Below are 25,830 nucleotides of genomic sequence, written 5' to 3'. Positions count from 1 at the left end.
TGTGTGTGTGTGTGTGTGTGTGTGTGTGTATGTATATATATATATATCTGTGTGTTGAATATAAATCATAAATCACTTTTTGTTTAAGAGTTCCAGATCATGTATGATATTTTGGTAGTTTGATAGGTTGTTGGGTTTCTCATGATTCTTCTGAATTAAACTTTTTAACATTGGAAAGATAAAGGTTTCAATATATTGCTGCTCTCAATTAAGGCTATAGGCTAAAAATGAAGTAATTCATGTTTGGATTATTGAATTTAAAATTTGTTTCTGCAGTTAACTGAGGCTGTTCAGCATGCTAAAATGGCCCTTCACCTAAGATCAGAACATATTGGCTCTCTCCATTTGCTGGTTCTGCTTTTGTCTGCTCAGAAACAATACTCTGAAGCTCTTCAACTGGTAGAGGCAGCTTTGGAAGAGTATCCTCGTAACTTGAAGTAAGTGAAAGGGCTGAGTCAGTACTATCTCAACTTAATTTTCTCAACACTAAGCTTAGAACATATTTATGAAAAACAATGGTTGATGGCAATCACCTATCCATGTAACTTTTTAGTAATATTGACAGTGCAGCTAACAATAATCTGTGAAGGAATAATGTGATTTCTACTTTCTGATTAGGATTAATACAAGTTGTACTTTAGTAAATGTATTTTATAGCTCATGAAAGTTACAAGTCATAAAACATCATATGTGGTGGATATACAAATATGTATTATATACATTGGTCAACATTTACTCTACACTGTTCTTTCCTGTACGATATTCGTTAGATCTTGACAAATGCTACTAAGTGAATTATACAAGTTTCATTTACAATAAGTAATTTTCATAAATTAAACATTTCAGTTCACATTCAGGTTTTTTTTTTGAGTAATTTCTCATTACTGAAACGAGTTCAGCTTATGAGTTGTTAGTTAAAATTATGATTCATTTCTTATCTATTTTAATATTTTGGAAATGTTATTAACTAGCCATTGTGTGATGTTTTTTACCCAGTTTACTTTATACCAAAGCTTACCTGGAAGAACACTGTATGGGGGGAGATGTGGCACTTCTGACTAGTAAGGAAATGCTTCAACATTGGAAAGTGCTTTATGATGATGAGTTGAAACGGTGAATACTACTTTACAATGTTATCATAAGTAGTTGTTAATGAGAACCCAGAACCATGATAAACACTTCAAGAAAAAATTAATTCTGAAGAGTGATCATGACTTTTTCAATAGTCTTTGGACACCTTAGATTAACAGAAGCTGTCCTAAGTAATCCAGGCTACTTTCAACTACTTGATCAGCTTAGTTCTTTATCTTTAAAATTGTTCAGATAGAAAACTGACTGTCAAGACAAGCCTTAATTTGCTAATCATGAACATTGTAAGTAATATAATATATTCTCCAACACCATATAAAGCCTAGTCTTATTCTTTTGATCTTCCCTTGTCCAGGGCTGCTGATGAGGGGAACTCGCAGAAACTAGTATAATTCAGTGACAAGTAGTAAATGTAATGAAAGATTAGACTTCTTTTATTTTTCTAATCATTAACATTACTGGAATAAATTTAGTTAACAGAAACTCAGTCCTTGATCTACACCACAATAAAAAATGTATGTATGTATATGTGTGTTTATATACTCTGCTCAAAATAATTATGGGACAGTCAGTTTTCTAGCTATGATAAGGCAAACATATTGCTATTAAATAATGGCATCTCTGAGTTTATTTTTATGTAAAACAAGTCATGATTTTATATGCTACTATCAGAATCCATGCTCATTAGGTACCACAAATGTTGCAGCCCAGTAAATGTTTAGAAAATATTTGTTTATAAAACATATAACTATCTTGAACACTAATACAAGTCAAACATCATTATGGAAAGTTTAAAATGAGTGAATCAGTGTGCTTTGAGGTAATATGGCCCACTCATCCATCATATTTGCTTTCAGTTCATCAACACTGCTTGGAGGTGAATCAAATACTGCTACACTTCTTCCTAGAGCATCTTATATGTGGTCAATCAGCTTCAAGTATGGTGATGGTGCTGGCCAGTCCATTCCCTAAATACCCTCTTCCAGGAAGTTGCTAAACAGTTGGGCATGGAAGGGTTGTGTGTATCATCTATCATGGTTGTAACACTGCATCCTCATATCCATTGGTATTCATAGTGCTTTGTCATAGCACATAAAGGTCTGTGTAGTCATTAGAATTGAACTCTGTCCAAATTAGTATATCACTACTGCCATATGCATGTTTTTCCTCTATGAAATTGGGGTTGGATCTAGTCCTGATGCTCTCCAAACTGTGTAAGGGGTGTTGCAAAATAAATCACTTTTTTTTCCCGAAGTAATGACAAACTTGGTAAGACTGTGAATATCATCACTCGTGAGCAAACGTCATTTCAATGTACTCTTGGGTGTTTGACTCTTCAAATTTAATTTTTTGCGAAAACTTTTGAATCATGGTGCGCACTAGAACTCGGGTTCGTGTCACATGTGCTGCCTTCGGGATGGCTCAGAAACTAGTCGCAGACATGTTCCGAGAATTCAAGTCTTCCAAACAGCACATCACAATGCCAGATTTGAAAAATCCAATTAATGCCTCAAAAGTTTCAGAATTGTTGAATTTGAAAGAGTGGTCCATGAAAAAGTGGTGGAATGTGGATTAGGAACTCTCCAGATTTAAGTCCCACCAAAAATGTCTGAGCTTTCATTTCGACAATACACAGAAGAAATGTTGGAAACTTTGCCTGAATGTGAGAGACACAAATGTGAAACCTTGATTCATGTTCTCACTGATGTGCTCACAGAGACAGCCATAAAAACAGACATGTTTGTTGCATTGCTGAAATCTTTTGCAAATTGATTAAAACTCGTGCATGAGAACAATGGCAGCCCAATGGTATTGTGCTCTCGGGGAAAAAAGTATGATTTATTTTGAAATACCCCCCTACACATCTCGTGTGGATACAATGCATAACATGATTCCTTTGTGAGTAAAACATTTGATCAATCCACATGTTCTTGACTTCACTGAAGAGAAGCTGTTTTGTATGAATGAGATAGAGTAACTATACTATTTGTCATCCAACATAAAGACCAATCATTGTGAAACTGGGTTCTATTTTCTTGGCTTTCCATCAAGTTGCTACTCTGAACTGTTGATTTATTTTGGGAGCTGAGGCTGCTTCAAGCCTGAACAGCTGTGCAGGTTTCTTTCAATGGTGGTCTTCCCTGTCCAGGTTTCCAGCTGCCTGTATTGATGGTCAGAAAGTGATCTACGTCTATTGCTAACCACTCTTTCTGAGAATGAGAAACACATTGTATTTTCTTCACTTTTACTTAAAATGAAATGTACATCAGATTACATGACTGAACTCGGGGGGTGCCATTGACATTATTTGATAACAATAGTTGTGCCTTTGCTTACCCAGAATATAGAAAAATAATGAATATATTTTAATTAATTTGACCAGTTGTGTGTGTGTGTGTGTAATTATAATACAGAGATTGAGTACATTATATTAAAGCTTTTTTAAAGCATAACCATATGTCATTGCAAATGCCAAGACCAATCATACTTTATCTGATGGCTGTGCATCATTACAGTAGCACTGCACCATAGTTTCCATTGCAAATGGCTGTCATGTCAAAAGTACACCACTATTCCCTGTGCTTTCCATAAGCTGTTTAGAGTATGAGGATGACAGTTTCTTGGCACCCATTTCAACAGTATGAATGTACAGAAATGCATAGGTACTGCATCTGGTGACGTGACCAGCATATCGTCATATGGAATAGCACGAATAAATGCTGTGGAAGCAACTTGTGTTGATCCTTCTTGATTATGTCATGTACTGTTGCTTAAAACATGTGAACAGCTTTTGCTACTCAACTTTGTGTTAGTGGATTCCCAGCTGTTAAAAGATGCCACACTTTACTTACCACAACTGGGGTACAACTTGTTGCAGGTATTATTCTTGATGGTCCTGGTGTCTTAATTTGATCCATATTCCTTTAGTTTTCAATTCCATTAACTACAAGAGATATCTCTATTTTTGAAATACTAAAACCCTGATCCAAACACATCTTTATGATCTTAGTGTATGAACATTTTACATTGGAAAGGACTGTTGCATACCTTTCCCAATTGCAATAGACTTTCAGTGGCACCATACAACCTACCAAATGCCAAACGTACTTCTGATACATACTATTCCACCAGAACTTTATATTGGCTGTGGTTGCCAGTGATTTGTTTGCATATTCAAGATTGCTTTAATATAATGTACTTAACCCTTGGTATAATTGCAAAAATTGGAATAAGCTGTGGTAGAACTGCATGCTAATCTTGGTAAGAAATGGATACTATAGATACTATTCAATATATTAACTTACTTCATACATAGAAGATTTCTACTTTCAAATTCTAATAGAATAAATTTGTTTTTGTAATTTTTATGGTAAAATTAAAATTATGGTAAATGCAATTCATTAATAACATTTATATTTACTTTTTGCAGTTTTATTCAAACAGTCTTTGACCTTTAACTGAAATATTATTGTGTTTTTTGCTTTCCTGTTTTGTTTCAGTGACATGAGAGACAGCATGCAAAGGGTGGCGAGTGAAAGTCGGAGCATGTTCCAAGTGTATTCTTCAGAATTTTCTGATAGAGATTCAGGTGAGGATGTTTTTTATAAACTGATGCATTTATATATTTCAACATAATATTCAAACTTTTCTATTTTGAGTTTTTCATATAGGTTCCAAGTTATTAGAATATATTTCATCTTAATAGAATTTCCAGTCCTGTACTTAAGATTACCTGATTACATAGATAAAAAAAACCATAATCTCCATGTTAATACTGATACTGTTTATATAGGTAGAGATTATAGTTTTTTGTGTTTTTCTTCCTTTAATAGCAAGTGGAGGTAAACCGTAAGATAGTAAATATATATTATTGAATTGCTATTTTTGAAATAATAGCAAAAATCAACAATCAATAATAGTCAAATTATTGAAGATAAAGTATCATCAGTGCTTTAATGTTTTTTAAAATCTTGCAATATCTGTGAACCTGGTTAGAGTACTGTATAAAAACTAGTACACATTAGTGGGAATTAAAATCTGATAACACTTGTTAGCTTTTATTCCAAAAAGTATAAGACATAATTATATAGCACTAATGTACATGATAATCTGCATCAGAATTATAAACAACACTACGAGCCTGTAGTTTTCTTTTATGTTTGTTGATTCTTTTTAATAGCTCATATACTTCAAAAATCATATATTTTTTAATTAATCATTTAACAATTTTATTATTTCTTTAACAGTTGTATAAAAACAAGTAATATGATACATGTATCATATAAAAGCTCTGAAAACCTCAGGTGGTTCATTAGTAAGCCTTGGGGACTTATAGCACTGAAATCTGGGTTTGATTGCCATGGTTTACAAGGCACTTGTAGCCCACTGTATAGTTTTGAACTTAACGAGCTGTGAATGCACCAGGCACTCTCTCAGCCACTTACGGAATGATTGTTATATGTTACAACATTGCTAATAACACTGGTGTAGGAATAAGTGTAACAGTTGTCCCATTACTCAGTCATGCACCCACTGAAAAGTTATACAAGTCTTATATAAAAATAATAATGAAAAAGAAGCCATAAAACATTCACCAATGATAGAAAAATAATAACTCAGTAGGGTATTTATTGAGAGGATTTTAAATTCTTCCTTTGGAGCTCTCTTCAGGCTAATCAGTATGTAGTAAGAACAGTTTTAAAATTACTATAGTGAATGTAGGTAAACAATGTGTATATCATCTGTCATTGAAATAATGGTAAGATATAACACAATATACAGATTTACAAGTGCTGAGAAATGTTTTTAATTTTTTTCTAACAATAGTTGTGCTTGTTGATTTTTAAGAGGAATAAATACTGATGTTAAAACAGCAAGCTCTAACGTCCAAGTAGGACTAACTTTGTGTCAGAGCTGACATAGAAAAAGTAAGCACCAACACCCAAGTAAGACTATCATTCTATTTAGAACTAATATCGCAAGAACAAGCATGAACACCCAAGTAGGACTAATATTTTATTGGAACTAACACATTGAAAGCAAGCGCTAAAACCCAAGTAGGACTAGCATTATGTCAGAACTATTATGATACGAGCAAGCACCAACAGCCAAATGAGGTTAGTGTTATTTTTTAAAGACTGTTTCTAGCCAATGAGTGAATCCTTGTTTAATATTATTCAACATACTTTTCATTAACATTCTTTGTAATGTTCATTCAGATTATAACTTATTCTTGTGATCTGTAGTTATATATTGTAAGTTTTATATTTTAACTGTGGTTTGAGCTTGAATGTGTTTACAGCTATGTTTATTTTTCCAAAAACTAGAAAAAAGATTATTCAAACACCTCAAAATATATATAAGAATAAGGGCCAAGAAAGAAGGGTTAGTTGATAGAATCCTTTTTACAGATGCTTACTGTACTGCTGTGTAAAAGCTGTTTATATGGCTTTAAAATAAAACCAATTCTTGGCCCAAATGTTCTCATTCTTATTTCATTGATAATTCACTTTGATGGTATTGTAAGTCCTATATATAGGTTTATCTCTAGGTTCACTCTTCATGAAAAATTTATTATAAAACAAACTGATTCATTAATAATAAAGGTAATTTCATTCTGATGTATTTTTATGCTGTTTTTGTTGTAATATTTTCCATTGTAAATTTATGTATTTATTCAAAAATATTGTGAAAATAACTTGCAGGATTTTCCTTGTAGCACACAAGAAACTATAGAATTTTTTTTATACAAATGCACGTGGAAGGAAATGAACACAAAAATGTCATTCTTGTGTACAGATAAAATATAATTCACTTGAATGTTCAATAAATACTGCATGAATAATAACACCTGAAAGCAAACAAGAATACCAATGAAATTATTCAAAAAAAGCATGTTTATTAGCTATATGAAGCATTTATGAAGATACTCAGTCCAGGCAAGGCCTAGGGGTTAGAGTGTCAGGCTACATATCAAACAGTTCAAGATGTGATACTGGTAAACACATACTACATTTTCAGCTATGGATGCATTATAAAATTAACAGTCAATCCCATTATTTGGTTCAAAAAACCAGAAAAAGCTCTTTTGGCAGCAGATGCTATTGACTACCTGCCTCCCCTCTGGTAGTAGTTGAAAATTAGGGAATATTATACATGAATCCTAATACCCCTGACCTTGCTATCTAGCCCACATGCAAGTAAGGTGCCAATCAGGTTTAAGTTTCCAATTTTAAAGGCATACTACCTCTGAGTAGCTATATGCTAATGCAAAATGGAATATAATAGAGATTTACAGTCTGAAAGTCATTTTAATGAGATCAGGGCTGCTACTAATAAGAAGGGCCAGGTTATGCAAGGGCTTTAGGGGCTCCAGTTCATGGTCTTTGATTTTGATAGGCCCCAAAATTATGTATCACTTTGAATACAATATTTAAAATAAATAAATAGTGTGTGACTGTACAGATTCAAACAACATGACAGTTTTACCAATTTGTAATCAGCTGCCACAGTTAACAATTGATTTATTACAATTAAAAACCAGAAATGAAATAACTAAGGCAAATTAACAACAGTGATTAGCATTGGGCATGATAAGTAGTAAAATGGCAATAGGAAGGAATTGAATGTGCAAAGATGGGTCCCTAAAACTATTACAACCCCCATCAAACTTAATTTGTCCCTGCTAATAGGAATACTGATACAATAATAATAGTGGCAGACTTTAATTCTAGATATGTTAATTAGAATAATATGGAGTCAAATAGTGAGGGAGAGAAATTAGTTGAAGTGATTCAAGATTGTTTTGTTTAATAAATGGTCAGAAAGCCAGCCAGGGAAGATGGCATTTTAGAGTTATTGAACCACTAATGAAGATATGGTTGCAACAGTTTGAAGTAGGGGAACATTTGGGGAAGAGTGAACATTTCATAATTAAGTTTGATATTTTGCTACACGTTGAGATAAAAACAAATGAAATTTGTATTCCTAATTTGTAGTAAGTCAATTTTGAAGCCATGAGACAAGATTTATCATTAGTGAAATGGAACAGTAAATTAAAAGGGGATGTGAGATAGATTTGGATTTTTTTGAAATAAATTGCTTTTAATTCAAGGTAGACATGTCCCTAAAAATAGATAAATGAATACAGGGAAGATCAAACCTAATTGGTTTATTAAAGACAAAAGAAAATATCAGGGATAAATGCCATAAGTTTAAGAAGTTGAAATTGACAGACATTAACTTCTGATCAAAGAAAACTACCTGCTTAGGAAAAATAAAACTCAACAGCAACCTGGTAATGAGCATATACTGGTATTACTTATAAAGATTATAATGCAATGTTTCATCAGTTGAGTGCCTTTGTTGTTAACAGTATTTTCAGCCATGTATCCAATAATATCTCTCAAGATTCATCCTGCTTAAGTGATTTCGGTTATTCCTAACTTCATATGCTAAGCTAACAATGTAAAATAATCTTTGTAATAAAAGTGTAGTAATAAAAAATAATAAGACCAAACATATAAAAATTTTAACCAATACTGTTATTAAATGTAATATACAAAGAAGGAAACAGTATATATATATATATATATATATATATATATAAATGCTAGTTTTTAGCTTCAAGTACTATTTTAAATTTAATGTTTGTTGAAAAACAGATCATTGGTATAATTATGTATAAGAAAACTTAATATAATCAATCCCAATAAAAACTTATGACTAGTGAAAACTTATTAACTGTCTCAACACAGGGTCAGTTGAATTGACTGACCTCATAACCACTTTATATTTGTTATAGTTTCCATACTATAACTTGTAATATAGTATTTGTATCTTAACAAAATTTGGTAGACATTTAGTAAATTTACATGTCATTTGTACACAGAAAATTAGCTTATTTAATGAAGTATTTTTACTAAAGGTTTGTCTTTGAGTCTCTCTTTTCTTTTACTAGTCCAAGTGCAAAGTTAATTTTAATTTAAGATTAAAAGTACTTTTCTTTGTCTTAAAAATCTCAAATTTCATAACCCCTAAACCCTTTTTCTTTTTCAGTGAAACTATATTTTATCTGTTATTACCTCTACCCTAACAAATAAAAGTATAACGAAGAGAAAAGTTGTAAAATCAGAAATAAAATGAATAGCTGTGCCTTTTTTTCTTTGTTATTGGTCATGAAGTTTCAAAATACCTTACTTGAGAGTTTCAACTGCTAAATGTTTCACATTTATTTTCTGTGTTTGTTTTACTGTCAATAACTGAAGTAGAAATCCTCTGAAAATAAAGCAACAAATCACTGCTTGTGTCATTAGACTTTTTATGTGACACTGTAATATGATAATCTTGGGAGCAAAAAAACGAACCTGAAGAAATGAGACAACTTGACCACTGTTCCGAGAACGTGATGTGGAATTTATTGGTTTATGTATCGTACAGTGTTTACAATGAGAATTCACCAAAATAATAACATTGCACTTGGAATCAGTGAAAAAGCTACTGCAATAGTAAATATGACAGTTAAAATAATTAGCAAAATTATTGGAATTTAACAAATAAAATAATGCTATGCAATGTATGAAACTGTTATATAGTTTGTACTGTTGGAATGGAGATTAGGACCTTAAAGGATGATGATGGCGAAATATTTCTTCAAAATAGCTGAAGTTTTCAATTAACTCTCTTGTTTTTACAAGAGAAAGAATTAGCAATATTTTTGACCTTGAGCATTCTCTTCTAAATATTGGAACAAACCGGAATCATGTAGATGTTAATCCCTTAGTGGTGAATAGAAAGACTTGAGAGATTAAAAATTTATAAATCACTAGTCAGACAAGGTTATCCCTAAAGTTTTAAGGAAGTCAGTTTAGATATGCAAGCTACTCTCTTTAATTTTTGTAGGTCAATAGAGAGTGGGTTGGTGCCTGAGGATTGGAGAGTTTCTTATGTTACGCCTATTTTTAAAGATACTTATTTAGAGTTGCCCTGGAAATTATAAGCCATTTTGTCTTGCTTCTGTAGAAGGAAAAATTGAGTCTGATAAAAGAAGCTTTACAAAATTATTTAGTGAAATATTATATCATAAGTGAAAGCCAATATAGCTTTAGCAAAAGGAAATCTTGTCTTACCAGTCTGTTACTTTTATTTTTTTGTTATCGCATGCAGAAAATGGTGTGAAATGATCAGAAAGCTTTTGTCACACAAGATTAAGTAAGGCAAAGGTTGGGTAAAGGCTAGTCATTATGGTGTGGTTAGATTGAAAAAAGCAAAAGGTATTTGTTATTCAGTTCTAGTCAGACTAAACCAGTGTTTCTCAAACAGTGGGTTGTGAGCAGGTTTCTAGAAGGGCCACAAGCTGTCTGCACTAAGTCAATGTTTTTTCTAGTTTGTGAGGTGTCTGAGAGGTGCACATATCACTTTTGTTATGAACTATGAGAAACTGCACCAGGAGACATCAAGAATATTTTCATCCTTATGGAGATAATGGGGGTCACAATGACCAAACCCCAGATGCAGGGGTCATCTGGCAAATCTGGCTGAGAAACACTGGACTAGACCCTTGTTACTAATGGAGTACCTCAAGGGTCAATACTTGAGCTTTTGCCTTTTTCCTCATTACATTAATGACATTGATAGGGGCATATTAGTAAAGTCTGCTGATGTCATTAAATAAACTCTTGGGTGAAACAGTCTGTATTGAGGATATTGAATGTTTAGAAAATGATATAAATCAGTTGGACATATATTTGGAAAATAGTCTTCAACTATACTGTGTGGAAGATAATTCATTTGGGTTACCATAACTTGAATCATAAATTTAAACCTTTTTTGGCTAGTATGCACTTTTCAGGTGTCAAAAGCACACCTATATATTAATTCCAGCTCTATTACAACAATTATGTACTCAAAGTAATTTTATATCTTGTTATTTTGTAACACTTATTTAATGTAATTTCACAAAAACAAACGAAAAAAAAAGTTCAAATTTACACTTCCGCACAGTTTCGAGGAGTCTTGCCTGTAAGAACAGGCTTGTTGATTTATTTATTTACTAGCATTGTAAGTCTGTAGACATACCGCTGTGCCACTGGGGGCTATTGAGTTTGTTAAAAATTTCGTGAAATTAGTTAAGTACTTCTACTGTGAGATATTGGTGACACCCCCACTCCCCAGGTCTGGAAATGGTCAATGTAGCTAGGAATCAAATTAGTAGCATGACTCACGAGAATAATCTTGGCATATTGATAGATAAAACACTCCAAACATCAAAGTATTACTTTATAGCTTTTAGTAAAACTAGACATAACTTGTGTATCCACAAAGTTTCTTTGGTTCTTAACATTTTGTCACTTGAAGCACTTCCCAGAATGCTCAAATCTTGGCCAGTAGGAAGAAGTTTTGTGAATTATACCAAAGAATGACTGACTAATTATATGGAATATTTTGTATCAGGTTGTCAAGAAATTATTGTCATGTTTTGGAACACTTTCATTAACCACCACCAAAAAATGTACATCATGTATAATAGTTAAATGAACTGCCTAAACATCATGTTAATGTAGCATGTATAATGTGTAAAATTTAGTATACTCTAATCCCTTATAGTGATGGCACATGATGAAACATACATTCGACATGCAATGCTGTTTGAATACAAGCAGCCACAAAGAATATCAGAGAAGTTGTGGAAACGTTTTGAATGTTTGTAAGTGTCGATGGTTCGGCAAATTTCGTTCAGGTGACTTTAGCCATAAAAACTGTGATGGTAGGTGCTGACATGTCGGAATTGATATTGATGCTCTGAAGTCTTGTTGAGTCTAACCCAAGGCCAACACACTCGTGAAATGGCCCTGAAATTGCATGTCTCTCATGAAACAGTACATAAACATCTAAGGAATATGGGAAAACTCCTTAAAGAAGGTGTTTGATTGCCTCACGAACTCTCCAATGATCATCGTTTCCAACGTATGAATGTTGCTTTGTCTCTTCTGGCACGTAATGCATGTGAACCATTTTTGGACAGAATTGTCACCGGTGATGAAAAATGGATTCTCTATGAGAATATTAAATGCCAAAAACAATGACTCAGTCCCAGATAAAAACCACTTCTGACTCCATCTGCAGAAAGTGATGCATTGCCTTTGGTTGGATGTCAAAGGAGTAATTCATTTTAAACTCCTCAATCCACAGCAAAATGTCAATGCAGAGATCTATAATCAGCAACTGGAACATTTAAATGAAGCCTTTCATCAGAAATGCCCTTCGCTCGTCAGTAGGAAAGGTGTTCTTCTCCACGACAATGCATGTCCACATGTGGCACGTGAGATGCAAAACAAAGTTACAGAGTTGGGTGGGAAGTTCTCCCCCCACCCACCATATTCTCCTGATATGGCACTATCAGATTACCATCTGTTTTATTCGCTGCTACACCATCTTAATGGGAAAACATATGCAAATGTGGAAGGTGTTAACAAGGACATCAACATTTTTTTTTGCTTCAAAGCCAAGTGATTTCTTTAATCAGGGCATAAACAACCTGATTGTGAGATGGAAAAGCATCATCGATAAGAATAGAGACTATTTCATTTAATAAATATTTTGTTTTGATATGCAAGTTGTTTGGGTTTTTTCGTTTAAAAAAAGCAACATTAGACCCAATATGTGCTCTTTAATCTTTGAATTCAATGAACTGTAGAGCCCACATAGTTATGATTACACCGTGGTCTTGTAAATTTATATATGATGTAAGAGTGCTGCGTTTTCTGAACACTATCTTTAAATTTAAAGTAATTACTTAAATGAAATATTGGCTTAAAAACAATTTTGAATTAAATTTGAGGATAAATTTTACAATTTAAAACAGTTTTAATATTTTTCTCTAATTCTAAAGCGTATTTTCCTGTGTCCATCAAAACACAATAAACTATCCATTTAGTTGTTGAACATTTGTTAATTTTATAGTTTCACAAAACCTCTAAGTACTTCTTAAGAGTGTTACAAAACAAAAAGGAAAACTATTTCTTTGTAAGAATTTCTCTGCCCTACCACACCTTTTCATGAAACCTAGAAAAAAAAACTTGCTATTTCGTAAGCTTGATGTATTAAATTGTGAATTATTGTATTTTATGACATGTCATGTAATATTCCATTGTACATTTTATGTATTTATACATAAATATTGTGAAAATAACTCACAGGATTTTCCTTGTAGCACACAAGAAACTATAGAATTTTTTTTATACATAGAATATTCATGTATCCCTGAAAAAAAAGCCTCTTAAAAATCATCCTGCATCTAATATGTGAAGTTAAAGAAAATGGATCTCTCAGTTTTGTGCCTCTAAGCTAAATTCTAACTAGTCTTTCTCTAGACAACTGTAGATTAAAATATAAAAATTATTCTATACAAAAATATATGATTAGGCTTATAATTGAGGAAAAAAATTTGCTAAATATATGAGTGGATTTATAATAGATAATAATAATCCCAGATGTTCAGCATCAGTATAGCTGACCAATTCACCTGGTTCCTCAGTGCTCAACAGTAAGTATTTCTGAATTCTCATGAACACTGCTGGCTACTACAGTTCCTACTGAGGTTTAAAAGATTATTCAGAAAATCAATATAATAAAGACCTCTGATTTTTTTTTATGCTATATTCTGGAGATAATAGGATGAGAGAACAAGACACCTTGGTCTTTTTTCCTTACTGCCACGTCAGGCCAGTACAGTTTGCTCGCTGGGTACACTGATATCCACAATGAACATTAACAGAAGTATGCTTGTCATTTGAAAAATAATCATTCAAGGACAGAAAAATTCTTTGATACACTCAAATGTTTTTTCCTAAACATTCTTTGCTAAAATATGGGTGCGTTTTATATGCTGTAAATATGGTAAATTATTTTTAAACTATAGGGGAAAAATAACTATCAAAATGCAAATATAAACCAGTAAATAGTGATTTATGGTAACTCTTATTTTAAACAATTTCCCTAAATTTACTATATTGTTATTCAAAAATGATACAGTACATACAGTGTGTTCTTCAACAGTAAATTTAATAGTAACACATTGACTACTTAAATAGTTTTAAATTCATATACATCAGATTTATGTTTAAAAACAGCAAAAATGTCATCTACATATCTTTCATAATATAATGGTTTTAAACTTTTCAGAACAATTGTCTAACCAATTTTTCTCTTAGTAACTTAAATACAGATAACATGGTGCAACCCTTGATCTTATAAAAAGTCCATCTATTTATAATGTTAATCATCAAAAAAATTTACTCTTTGGTCACAATTTCTAACAATTTAGTAAAAACTAGTTTTGTTATAACCCCAATAACATCTGAAGTTTGGAAAATAAATTACCACTTAATTGCTTCATTAAAAAGTACATTTGTGTATAATGACTCGGTGTACAAATTAGCAGTGTAACAAAGTTCAACAAAAATTTATTTACAAGCATCGCATCTTGAAACTGTTCTTTTCTCAATTTTTTATTACAAATGACTTTTAAAAAACACTAGAAAATAGATTCTAGTTTATGAGTAAAGGTACCTATGCTTGATACAGTCAGTCTTACAGAACAGTTTGTTTTGTGTACTGTAGATAATCCATAGAATATTCCATAATATTAACTGGTCTGATTTTATTACAAATTATTTCAGGTATTAATCCTTCTCTTTTTAATTTCTAAAAGACAATTTTGTAAACATCTCTCTTAAAAGCTGTAGTATTGGATTTCAGTTTCCTAAATATATTATTACCTGATAAAGATAATGATACAGTAAATCTGAAGAAAAAATATTATACAGAAAAAGCTTTTCCCTATAGGATCACCTGCTACTAATTCCGTAGCTGCTGCCTCTCGAATTGAGCAAGCCTTATCAGAAGTGGCCTCATCTATAAGTGGCTTTCATCCTCGTCCAGGACCCCAATCTGTTTGGATTTTGCAGCTTCACATCTGGTTACTTATAGCTGAAGTATATCTTCATTTAGGTCAAGTGTCAGAAGCTGAAGCTTGTGTCCATGAAGCCTCATCTATTTTCCCATTATCTCATCAGCTGATGGTGATGGTTAGTATTTGATTATTTCAGATTGGATTATAACTTGAAGTACACCTAACCTCTTGATTTTTGTAAAATGAATATTTTATAATGTGTGGAATGTTTTGTTATTTCTTACAGAAAGGACTGATTCATGAACATAAAGGAGAATTTTATGAAGCCAAAACCTTCTTCCAAAATGCCATTGCTGTGAATCCTCTTCATGTAAAAGCCATGCAGCATTTGGTAAGTTCTGAGATTAAATTTTTGAGAACTTTGTTAATACAAAGGTTGTTGTGAATGAAAGTGGAACCGTTGTAAGTGCTGATTGTTTTATATTTGGAAGAAATTGCCATATTAATATGCTTTCCGATACAATATCTTACCTCCACTTCAAATAACAGCTTTTTTTTTTTACTTGTACTGCCCTCTATATGCACAACTTTTTGCTTGCCACTAACTTTGGTACTCCCACCTACCCTCACATGTTTTTACATTAGGCAGCTGAATAACTGCATGCAAATGAGCATGCAACAACCCTCCACTAATAGGAGTGTGACACAACTCCTAGCACAACTGACTCCTTCTATGCAGCTCAGTTCAACTTCACTTCTCGATTGGCACTCGTGATGTTACTACTACGGGTCCTACAGCAATTACAGTTACTTCATCTACAGTGGCTTGGGGTCTGCAGTTATCAGCAGAAGATGTTACAGCCTTGGTTTGTTAGGAGTTGACTACTTTCATGAGGCTTTTGATTTGCCTGAAGATTATCCTGTCATGCCTTGTTCAGGTGTACCTAAACAAGAGGATGATGATTTTAACAGCCTGTTTCATCTCCTATTTTATGCTACACAGTCACATTTAGCTCCAGTAGATGTGCCCAGTCCTCCTTCACCTTTCCTGGAGTTGATCAATCAGTTTTGTTACATTTTGTCCTTGTCTCACATTTCCTTTGATTCATCTCCTTCCCTTTTAAGTGGGACAATATGTTGTTTCCCACCTCGCTAGTTATTGGAATTCATTCCAATAGGTTTGTGAACCAATTACATTTTGGGGTCTGTATGCCTTGACCTCTACGTAATATGGAAGCCCATGCTTTGGCTTGCCAGCAGTCTGAGTTTCCTTTTTTGGACTTGCAGTAGTTGGGTTCTGTTCTACCTTGGTGGGGTTCAGATCCCAATACTTCAGTCACGTTTTCCCAACCTCAACTCTCCCATATCTGCCTAACCTTATCCTCCTTCCTTTGTTCCCTTTCCTCCATTCACCTTTTATCTGAGGCCCTTCATAGTTACCCTGGGGGGTTTTCAATGGAGACTCATGCCCTGATGTTTCCACTCTGGCATGATTGACCTCTTCCACCCTTTCCCTCCAAAAATGGCCTCTCTGTTGTTGGGATCTTTTGGGTCAGGACATCTTTTCGTCCTGTGTCTATTTACCCCAACCTTCTTACAGTTGTATTTGGGGATCTTCCTGACTCATTAGAATCCAGAGTTGAGTCTGCCTATATGCACACCTTACTTTCCTCATTGTATTCCCGTTTGTCTCAATCTCCTCCTGAGCATTTTTCTGTGTCTTTTTCCCACTCCTTCATTTCCTTCACCAGTTTCTGATGTCAACTGACAGTTTTTCATCAATAACTTCACCCCTAGTGGTACAGATTTGGTGGAGGCCAGGCTTTTGCATTTTGCCACTGTGTGAGAGTCTTTGACCACAGACCCTGGGGTTCTGCAGGTTCTCTCTGAAGGGATCATTTTTCGTTTTTCTTCCTCTTCTCCCCTCATCCCATCTCCTTCACATCTCCTTGAGGATCCCATTTCAGGCAGCATCTGTCCAAGTTGGTTGTTGACCTTCTTCAAAAGGGCACAGTGGAACAGGTGGATATTTCTCAGCCACGTTTCAAATCCCATTTGTACATTGTTTCCAAGAAAACCTGGGACTGGTATCCAATCATCGATCTTTTTTCCTTGATTCAACATGGAGTCATACCTATTTCTTTGATGGGTTTTCACTCCTGGTCTGTAAATGATGAATGTAGATGTCTGGGATGCTTACCCCCATTCCTATCTCTCCAGTATTTTCTTCATTTTGGCCATCAGAGTTGTATCTACCAGTTCTGGGCTCACTACAAGTCAAGGCCTTTGCCCATCTGTACTCCAGGGGCCTTCATTTCTACCATTACATGGATGCCTAGCTGCTTCTAGCTCCTTCACATGCCACCTCTTCTCTTCACACTCAGTTTATTCTCCAAGACACTGCATAGGTAGGTTGGCTGGTCAAATTGAAGAAGTGCTTCCTCTCCCCCACTCAGTACCTGGTTCATCTGTTGGTATTTTTCAATTTTCGTCTCAGCTGGTCCAACCTTCTCCCCTACACTTGTGATCTGTGGAGCTTCTGTTTTGGATTGTTTGCTACTCTCCTTCTCCAACTGTGCAAGATATTTTATCACCTTTGGGGATGTAAGCTTCTTTGGAAGCCGTCAGTTGAGCCCATATGCAACCTCTTCAGTGTGCTTTACAAGATCAGTGGAACATTGTTTGGGATCCTTTAGACACCTGTATCTATCTCCCTCCTTCCCTGAATATGGACTTTACCTGGTGGTTAAACAGAGATAGTACCACAGTGGATGTTCTTCTTCCTTTCTGGAGGTGCATTTCTTCACAGATGCTTCTCTTTCAGGTTGGGGTACATATCTGGACATGCAGGAGATTTTGGGATGTTGATCTGTAGCAGAGTCATCTCTGCATATCAATATCTTAGAGCTTCATACTGTTCATCAGGCTTTAGTTCATTTCATTCTGTTTCTCTGAAATAGGTTGGTTATGATCCACTTTGACAACTCCATGGTTGTCTTGTACATCACTTGGCAAGGGGACATTCAGTCAAAGTCTCTTTGTTTCCACATGTTGGACTTCCTGTTTTGGACCAACAGCCATCACATTCATTTAATGGCATGTCATATATCAGGTGTTTCAAAACTGGTCGTGGATCATTTATTGCATCCTGTAAAGATTCTCCCCATGGAGTGGTCTATCGACCCTCAGTTGTTTCAGTTTGCTGTGTTCATAGTGAGGTACTCCAGAATTGAAGGTATTGGCCACCCACCTGAATTTCCAGTTTCCCAAGTTTTGGTCTCCTATTTTTCATCCTCTAGCTGTACCTGTTGATGCCTTCAGTCAAGATTGGGGGGAACCATCACCTTTATACATATCGTCCCATTTGTCTTCTTCCTCTTGTCCTCACTGTCATACAAGCAACTCCGTGTCGAGTACTTTTGGTGGGTCCACTTTGGATTCTGTAGTTTACTGATTAAGAGAAACTGTGATATTTATCAATATTATTGGCCTTGCTTGTTTCACTATCTCATCAGCTTTCAGCATTTAAAACTGGAACATTAACAAAATTATTTTAAATATGTAGATGTTAAAACTGATGAGGTTATAACTGTAATTAATTTTAAAACTCCAACAACAGCTGCTTTTAAGGTTCATAAAAGTTCAGGCTACCCCATGCATTTTAGTCAGTCTAATTATATTGATATAAAATATTTCACATTTAGTTGTACTAGTTTGTTCTATATAACATGATTCTAAAACTTTATTTCTAAATTTTTCATTGATAAAAGCTTGTTAGAATTTTATTTATAAATCAGTAGTTATGCAAATATTTTGACCATGCTATAGTTCAATTTGAGCATTGACAGAGTGACTGATGCAGAAAAATTGAAGACTTTCCTTAGTTTCTATAATACATTTCTGTTCTGAATTGTTAGAACAAGATTTTAAAAAATTATCTATTTTTTTCCTGTTGAAAACTGCTTTCAGTACTACCTTAGATATACTTTTGACAACTGACCCTATACAAATTCAACAGTTATTCATACCAATTTTTCTTGCTAACACACACTAAAAGTTCTAAAAATAAAGTGTTCTTATTCAATAAATAATGAATTTTAAATATTCTTTAACAATTCAAACCAATCTGCAAGCAGTAAGCCTAACTTTAAAATTTTAATTAGTTTGAGAATCATTTGTAATTCCTAGAACATTTACCAGTTTTGTAATAAAATTGTCTACTTTAGTAGTTTATCTTTCTTTTCTTATGAGTTCCTTTTTTATAATTATTTAGCTGAATAAGAAATTACATAATTTTGTAGGGGCTGGTATATCATCGATTAGGAAGTTGTCATTTGGCAGAAAAAACCTTACGAGAAGCTGTGACTATAGACCCAGTGTCACATCAATCATGGTATGTATTGCTATTATAGTTCATGTGTAACATCGCATGTCACATCAGTCATGGTACATATTGTTACTGCAGATCCAATGTAACATCAATCATGGTACATATTGTTACTACAGGCCCACTATAACATCAATCATGGTATATATATTGCTACTACAAGCCCACAAAAACATCAGTCATGGTACGTATTGTTACTACATACCCAATATAACATCAGTCATGGTACGTATTGTTACTACATACCCAATATAACATCAGTCATGGTACGTATTGTTACTACATACCCAATATAACATCAGTCATGGTACACATTGTTATTACGGACCCAATATAACATCAATCATGGTACATATTGTTACTACATACCCAATATAACATCAATCATGGTACATATTGTTACTACAGACCCAGTATCATATCAGTCTTACAATCTCACAAGTTTTGGACTCAGCTAAAGTTAATCTTCAGGTAAAACAAACCTTGAAAGTGATCCCACCATAACCAGAGAAAGTAGATTATAGAGGTTTTTAGAGATAACCTATTGACAAAAGATGACTATTGTAAGAAAAGACCTTCTGGATGCCATCCTGGTATATTTGTATGGGAGTATAAAAATTTGTAAAGAAGATGATCCAGTCAGACCTATGTGTCAAATATAGGTACTTATAATCATGAATTAATGGGTTTTTTAGTGGAATTTTTGGATCAGTTTACTCAAAACAAGTATAAAATGCTCATTATAAAACTATTTATGGTTACTTGTTACTAAAGGCATAATGTAGTATAAGACATGGTACGTGATTTTATTACAGGCTTATTGTAATATAATTCATGATTACATGATATTACTACAGATTCAGTGTAGCATCAGTAATGATGTGTATTGTTACTATAAATCCTTGTGTAACATCAGGCATGGTACATGTTGCCACTACAGACTGTAGCAGATCCATCATGTGAGATGTTTTTGATATAAATCCTCAAACTTCTTACATATTATTGCTACAGACTCCATAGTACATCATCACATGAAACATTGATGTATATTCTTACTTGACATCAGACATGGTCCAAATTATTACTACAGATTCCATACCACTTCATCACATGAAATATTGTTGATGTAGATTCTTACTTGACATTAGACATGGTCCATATTATTACTACAGACTCCATAGCACATCGTCACATGAAACATTGGTGTAGATTCTTGCTTGACATCAGACATGGTCCATATTATTACTACAGACTCCATAGCACATCATCACATGAAACATTGATGTAGATTCTTACTTGACATCAGACATGGTCCATATTATTACTACAGACTCCATAGCATATCATCACATGAAACATTGATGTAAATTCTTGCTTGACATCAGACATGGTCCATATTATTACTACAGACTCTATAGCACTTCATCACATGAAATGTTGTTAATGTAGATTCTCACATGACATCAGACATGATATGTGTTGCCACAACAGATTCTGCAGCACATCCATCATGTGAAAATTGTTGATCCTTAGTTGACATTGAGTATGCTGTGTATTACTACTACAAACCACATTGCACATCTATTATGTGACATATTGTTGATATAAACCCAACCCTCATTCCACCTCGAGCATAGTATGTGTACGATAATTTTACTGTGGACCCTTTTGTCACCAACCTAGCATAAAAAGAGATGCCAAACTGCTATTTTCATAAATCTTTCTAATTCTTAACCCTAGATTATAATATTATGATCACATCCTTTAAATTTAGATTTTGTTATTTTTTTATGTTTTGTGGGTTTGGTTTAACATTTAACATTGGTAAAGTTGTTATGGGAGAGAAATGAAACACTTACAACATCAAGTTCATAATCATTTAAGCTTTTCTACTTCTGTAGCTGTACTCAAACACTTTTTAATACTAACAAAATATCAGCTAGTCAGAAATTATATTGATAGTTAATCCAGTCAGAAGCTGGGACAGTCACAGGAGTTTCATTGGAAAGATACTTAAACAAAAGTCATCTAGCTAGGAAAGTATATCTGAAAAAAACACCATGGTATGATTTCAGTATCAAGATGGTACCTTCACAACAAAGAAATAGAGGAAAAAACGTGTCACAGGTACGTTTATTGTTGTACAAAACCCATAAAGTAAAGTTGAAAATAAGATCAATTACAACAATTTTGTTATTAGAAGAAATTCCATCTTGAGAAAGCACTCTACTATATTGGAACATCCTGATACCAAAATATCTCAAAAACAAGGAAAATTACAAAAGAATATATGTCATGTAAGTGTATTATTAAAACAATACTTGTAAAGTTAACTAAAGGTGAAAATAACAAAAAAACATTAATCACAACAACAATTACAAGTGGTGTCCTGATATGGAACTTTTGTCGAGCATTGGTATTGCAGAAATATAAGTTTGATTATACTGCAAACTAGCCATGCATTAAATCATCCAAAATAAGTGAAAACTGTGGCTTTTGTACACTTCACTCTTCACATTTCAACATTGCTTATGGCCAGAAAGAAAGTGACTGTATTAATTAAATATTCCAATTTTTCTGCTCAAATTCTAATTTTTTAGGCTTGCATAACTATTTTACTATTCAGGATTGCATCTCTGCACAAAGTTTTACTTAAAATGTTTAGCAATAATGGAGTACACTTGTTCATTATAACCTAATTAAACAGAATGCACACACCTAGCAACAGTAAATGTACTTATTCTATAGCACATAACTAAATATTCAGTTTTTATTAACAGAATACAGACATCTAGCAGCAGTAAAATACTTATTTTATAGCATGTTAACTAAATATTTTGTTGGTTAACATAATGCAGACATCTAAAAGCTGTAGAAATACTTGTTCTATAGCATGTAACAAAATGCAGACACAGGTGAAAACATAATTTCCATCCACCTTTGGTGGCAGAGGGAAAAATAAATGTTCTATAGCATGTAATTAGTTATTCAGTTGGGTAACAGAATGCAAACATCTATAAGCAGTACAAATAATTGTTCTGCAGCAAGTACTAAATATTCAGTTCAGTAACAGAATACAGACCTCTAGCAGCAGTAAAAATTATAGTTCTAAAGCACGTAACTAAAGTGTCTGTAACCATTTTGTGATAGCCAGGAATATATATTTAGTTAAAGAATTACTGTACTTGTAAGACAGTGTGTATAACTGTACATTCAAGGTCAGTATGTAACTACGCATGTAAGGTCAGTCTATATAATTGTACATTCAAGGTCAGTATACAACTACACATGTAAAGCAATGTATATATTACTGTACATTCAAGGTCAGTATATAAGTATACATGTAGGTCAAAAGTCAATGTATATAACTACATTGAAGGTCAGTATATGTAATTGTTCATATATATATATATGTGTTCATCCATTACATATGGAGATGACAGATGTTTTACATCTTTGGGTTTTGGATGTACCTGTGAATGTCCAATTCTTGCACAAAACCTACTTCCATGCTATGCCCAGGAGAATTCTGGGTTTGGGGCAACTGCCTGTAAATCTTGTTGATGAGACTTACGAAGATGCTGCTTGGTTTTTGTATCCCTGATGTGGCAAAATTCAATGGCTGATGCTCCACTGTGAACTAGCATTTGCCAAGGCTTGCAGTCTTGAGCTACCAGTTTCTAATTGTCAACATTAATGCTACGGAGCTTCATGTTAGACTTTGAGCACTATTTGTATCTCTTATGTTGCCTACCTTGTGATTGTTTACCTTTAAAAAGTTCTCTGTAAAATATCTTCTTTGGAAGAAGTGCTTCTGATATTCTGACTACATGACCTGACTATCTTAGTTGTGTTTGCATGACCATGGCACTAACACTTGACATCCTTGCCTGTTGTCAGACCTCCGTATAAGGAACTGTCTTGCCAGTTTATTCTCATCAGTCATGTGAGACAGTTGAGATGAAAATGTAAGGTTACTGTGTATAATGTCACATTCAAGGTCAGTATATATAATTTGATGTTTTTGTAATACATTTTTCACTGTCTCAGTTTGGTTTTGCCTCTTGTTTTTGATTTTTAACACATTTTTAAACCATGTATTCATATTATTTATCAACAGGTACAATATGGGTCAAGTACTGCAGGAGATGGGACAGTTGGATATGGCCGGTGACTGTCTTGCAACTGCTATTGAATTAGAGGCTACTAGTCCTATTTTGCCATTCTCTGTTGTCCCTCACACCCTCGAATAAAATTTTATGCTGTAACCAGTTTATGACAATTTGTGTATTATGGCTAATATTATATACATATTTTATATTTAGTTCCTACAGAAATTATTATTGTTATTGAGATTACAAGAACTGAAACCTGAATTTATATTTAGGTTCTAATGACACAAAGTCAAATTGAAACAAAATTGATTTATTTAACCCTTTCTAGCCTGGTGGTAATATGTTGCTGTTTCTGCATTTGTATTTATAAAAATTCGTAATTCATGTCACTATATCTGAAAAGCATACAATTGAAACAAAAGCATGAAAACCTTTGCACTTTTTATTTTGATTTATGATGACATACAACCCATTATTTTACTGAACTGTATACTACACCATTATGCAATAAGCCTGTAATCATTGACCTGAAAGCCAGATTTCACACGTAACCATATCTTATTATCAGTAATACAGCAAATAGGCCTATTGATATTTTATGTGAAGCACATTTTTTTGAAAGAAGTTTTGCAATGAAATATATATTGTTTAAAATGAACATAAATACTGTTTATTTAACTATATCACTACATTTTATTTATAAAATATTACCTCTGTATTTCTTTCAAAACTTGTATAAAGATGTTTTAAAAAGACCTCCCATTAGTCTCTTATCTTGTGCAGTAAAGAAAAAAAAGGAACTGCCAAAGTAATTACTTTAAGATAAACAAGTTGGGGAACCATGTAAATTAATCTATTTCCTTTATGTAGCATACAAAAAAAACATTAATTTAGTTTAATTCTTTGAAGGCCTGTGATGATGAAATGCTTTTGATATACTAATTAAAAGTTTAGAAATTTACAGTAAATTTCAGCTATAGTTTTATTGACAGAATTTTTTAAAACTTAATGTTGTCATTTGCTTTCAGATAGAAATGAGATACCCCAGTCTGGAAAGGGTGTTATGAACTTCTTTTTTTTTAAACTAAATAAGCATTTGTGAAAACAGACTTACTGGTAGATAAAAATATTTTGACATTGTGTCATTACATAAATTCTTATAAATATTTATAGATTCTGCTATTAACTCCAACGTTACCTATAGTATTATTATTACATGTTTTTGTTTTTCCTCAAATAGAAAACATTCCATATTTCTACGTCACTTTCACAAATTAGTTTAATTCATTATGGTGAGTGAACAAATGTTCATTGTGTTAAAAAAGCATCCGAAGCCTAATTCTGTTAATTCTTAAAATATCTACAGACATCTAGAAGAAAAATGGAATGAAACTGCAGATAAAAAAAGAACTTTAAAAATAATATGTAATTCTAATAACGTAAGGATCAAAGAAACCTCAGCTATCAAGAAACTCAAACTAATGTTGAATTCTAGTTCAACAGTAATTGATATCCTACTGAAAATTAACAGTCAGTAATTTTTGAAGTTTTTTGTTTTTTAGCAAATTCTAAATTAAAATTGGGAAAAAGACTTATCAGTAGGGGTGAGGTAAATTTCATGTTACACCTATGAAACAGAATATACTTTGTCTAGTGTAAAAAAAATTAACCAAAAAGGTTGGGAACACTTAACAGAAAAAATAAGAAATGATTGAGAAATATTAGTAATAAAATATAATTGAACAGGAAAAAATTGATTGTTTCAATAATTTTTTCATTCTGTTGTTTTAATGTAATTTGTGTTATCCTTTAGTAAGTCTCTTTTCTTAATTTGTTATTTTGAGTTTCAGTATTTGGTTTGTTTGTTTTTTGACCAAGTTTTATAAAACTTTGATGAGAAGCTCTAAGTATTCTTAAATTAAAGAAACTTAATTTTTATGGGTTATCAGATTATTTCTTGATCACCTCAAAAACTTTTTCATAATTCACTTATTAAGTTTATTTTTTCTATTGAAAAATTCTTAGGGAATAAAAGAAAGAAATTTACTTTATTAAAGATGTAATATTTACTTGATATACAAATGATTTTTACTTCTGAATATTTCATTGTTTTCATCAGAGAGGTTAGAAATAATAAAAGAAAAGAATACCAACTGTGCTTACTGTATTCCATCATGTGTACATGAAATCAAAACACTTGAAAGCTTAAGATATAATATGCCCTTTTTCAATCACAATTTTTTCTTTATTATTTATTGTCATTTCTTAGTCATACAGGGGAAAATGTAAAGAATGTAAATTTTTTTTGCACCATTAATTGTGTAACT

The 25,830-nt window shown here is 33.0% G+C and overlaps 1 protein-coding gene and 1 long non-coding RNA gene across 4 annotated transcripts in view; one reads left to right on the top strand and one right to left on the bottom strand.

The window, feature by feature from the left end:
- Positions 1–19,512, bottom strand: part of LOC111087475 — a 21,234-nt gene extending 1,722 nt beyond the window's left edge. The window contains exons 1-2 of the long non-coding RNA XR_002612148.1: positions 19,503–19,512; positions 18,877–18,880 (exon numbers count right to left, since the gene is read on the bottom strand). This is a non-coding gene — a long non-coding RNA (uncharacterized LOC111087475). The remainder of the gene's footprint in view (positions 1–18,876; positions 18,881–19,502) is intronic.
- LOC106466233 (tetratricopeptide repeat protein 7B-like) overlaps positions 1–25,231 on the top strand; it is a 69,781-nt gene extending 44,550 nt beyond the window's left edge. For 2 of the 3 annotated variants that reach the window (XM_022394213.1, XM_013926483.2), the window contains exons 12-18: positions 277–437; positions 997–1,113; positions 4,590–4,678; positions 14,935–15,176; positions 15,288–15,392; positions 19,303–19,394; positions 23,509–25,231. In XM_022394213.1, coding sequence (XP_022249921.1) covers positions 277–437; positions 997–1,113; positions 4,590–4,678; positions 14,935–15,176; positions 15,288–15,392; positions 19,303–19,394; positions 23,509–23,641 — 939 coding nt within the window. In that variant the 3' untranslated portion in view covers positions 23,642–25,231. The remainder of the gene's footprint in view (positions 1–276; positions 438–996; positions 1,114–4,589; positions 4,679–14,934; positions 15,177–15,287; positions 15,393–19,302; positions 19,395–23,508) is intronic. The other variant, XM_022394214.1, reaches the window with a different exon arrangement.
- Positions 25,232–25,830: the final 599 nt, after the last annotated feature.

Source organism: Limulus polyphemus, unplaced genomic scaffold (assembly GCF_000517525.1).
Source record: "Limulus polyphemus unplaced genomic scaffold, Limulus_polyphemus-2.1.2 Scaffold2200, whole genome shotgun sequence".
In the NCBI taxonomy this organism is placed as follows: domain Eukaryota; kingdom Metazoa; phylum Arthropoda; class Merostomata; order Xiphosura; family Limulidae; genus Limulus; species Limulus polyphemus.
This window is presented reverse-complemented; position numbering and strand designations above follow the sequence as displayed.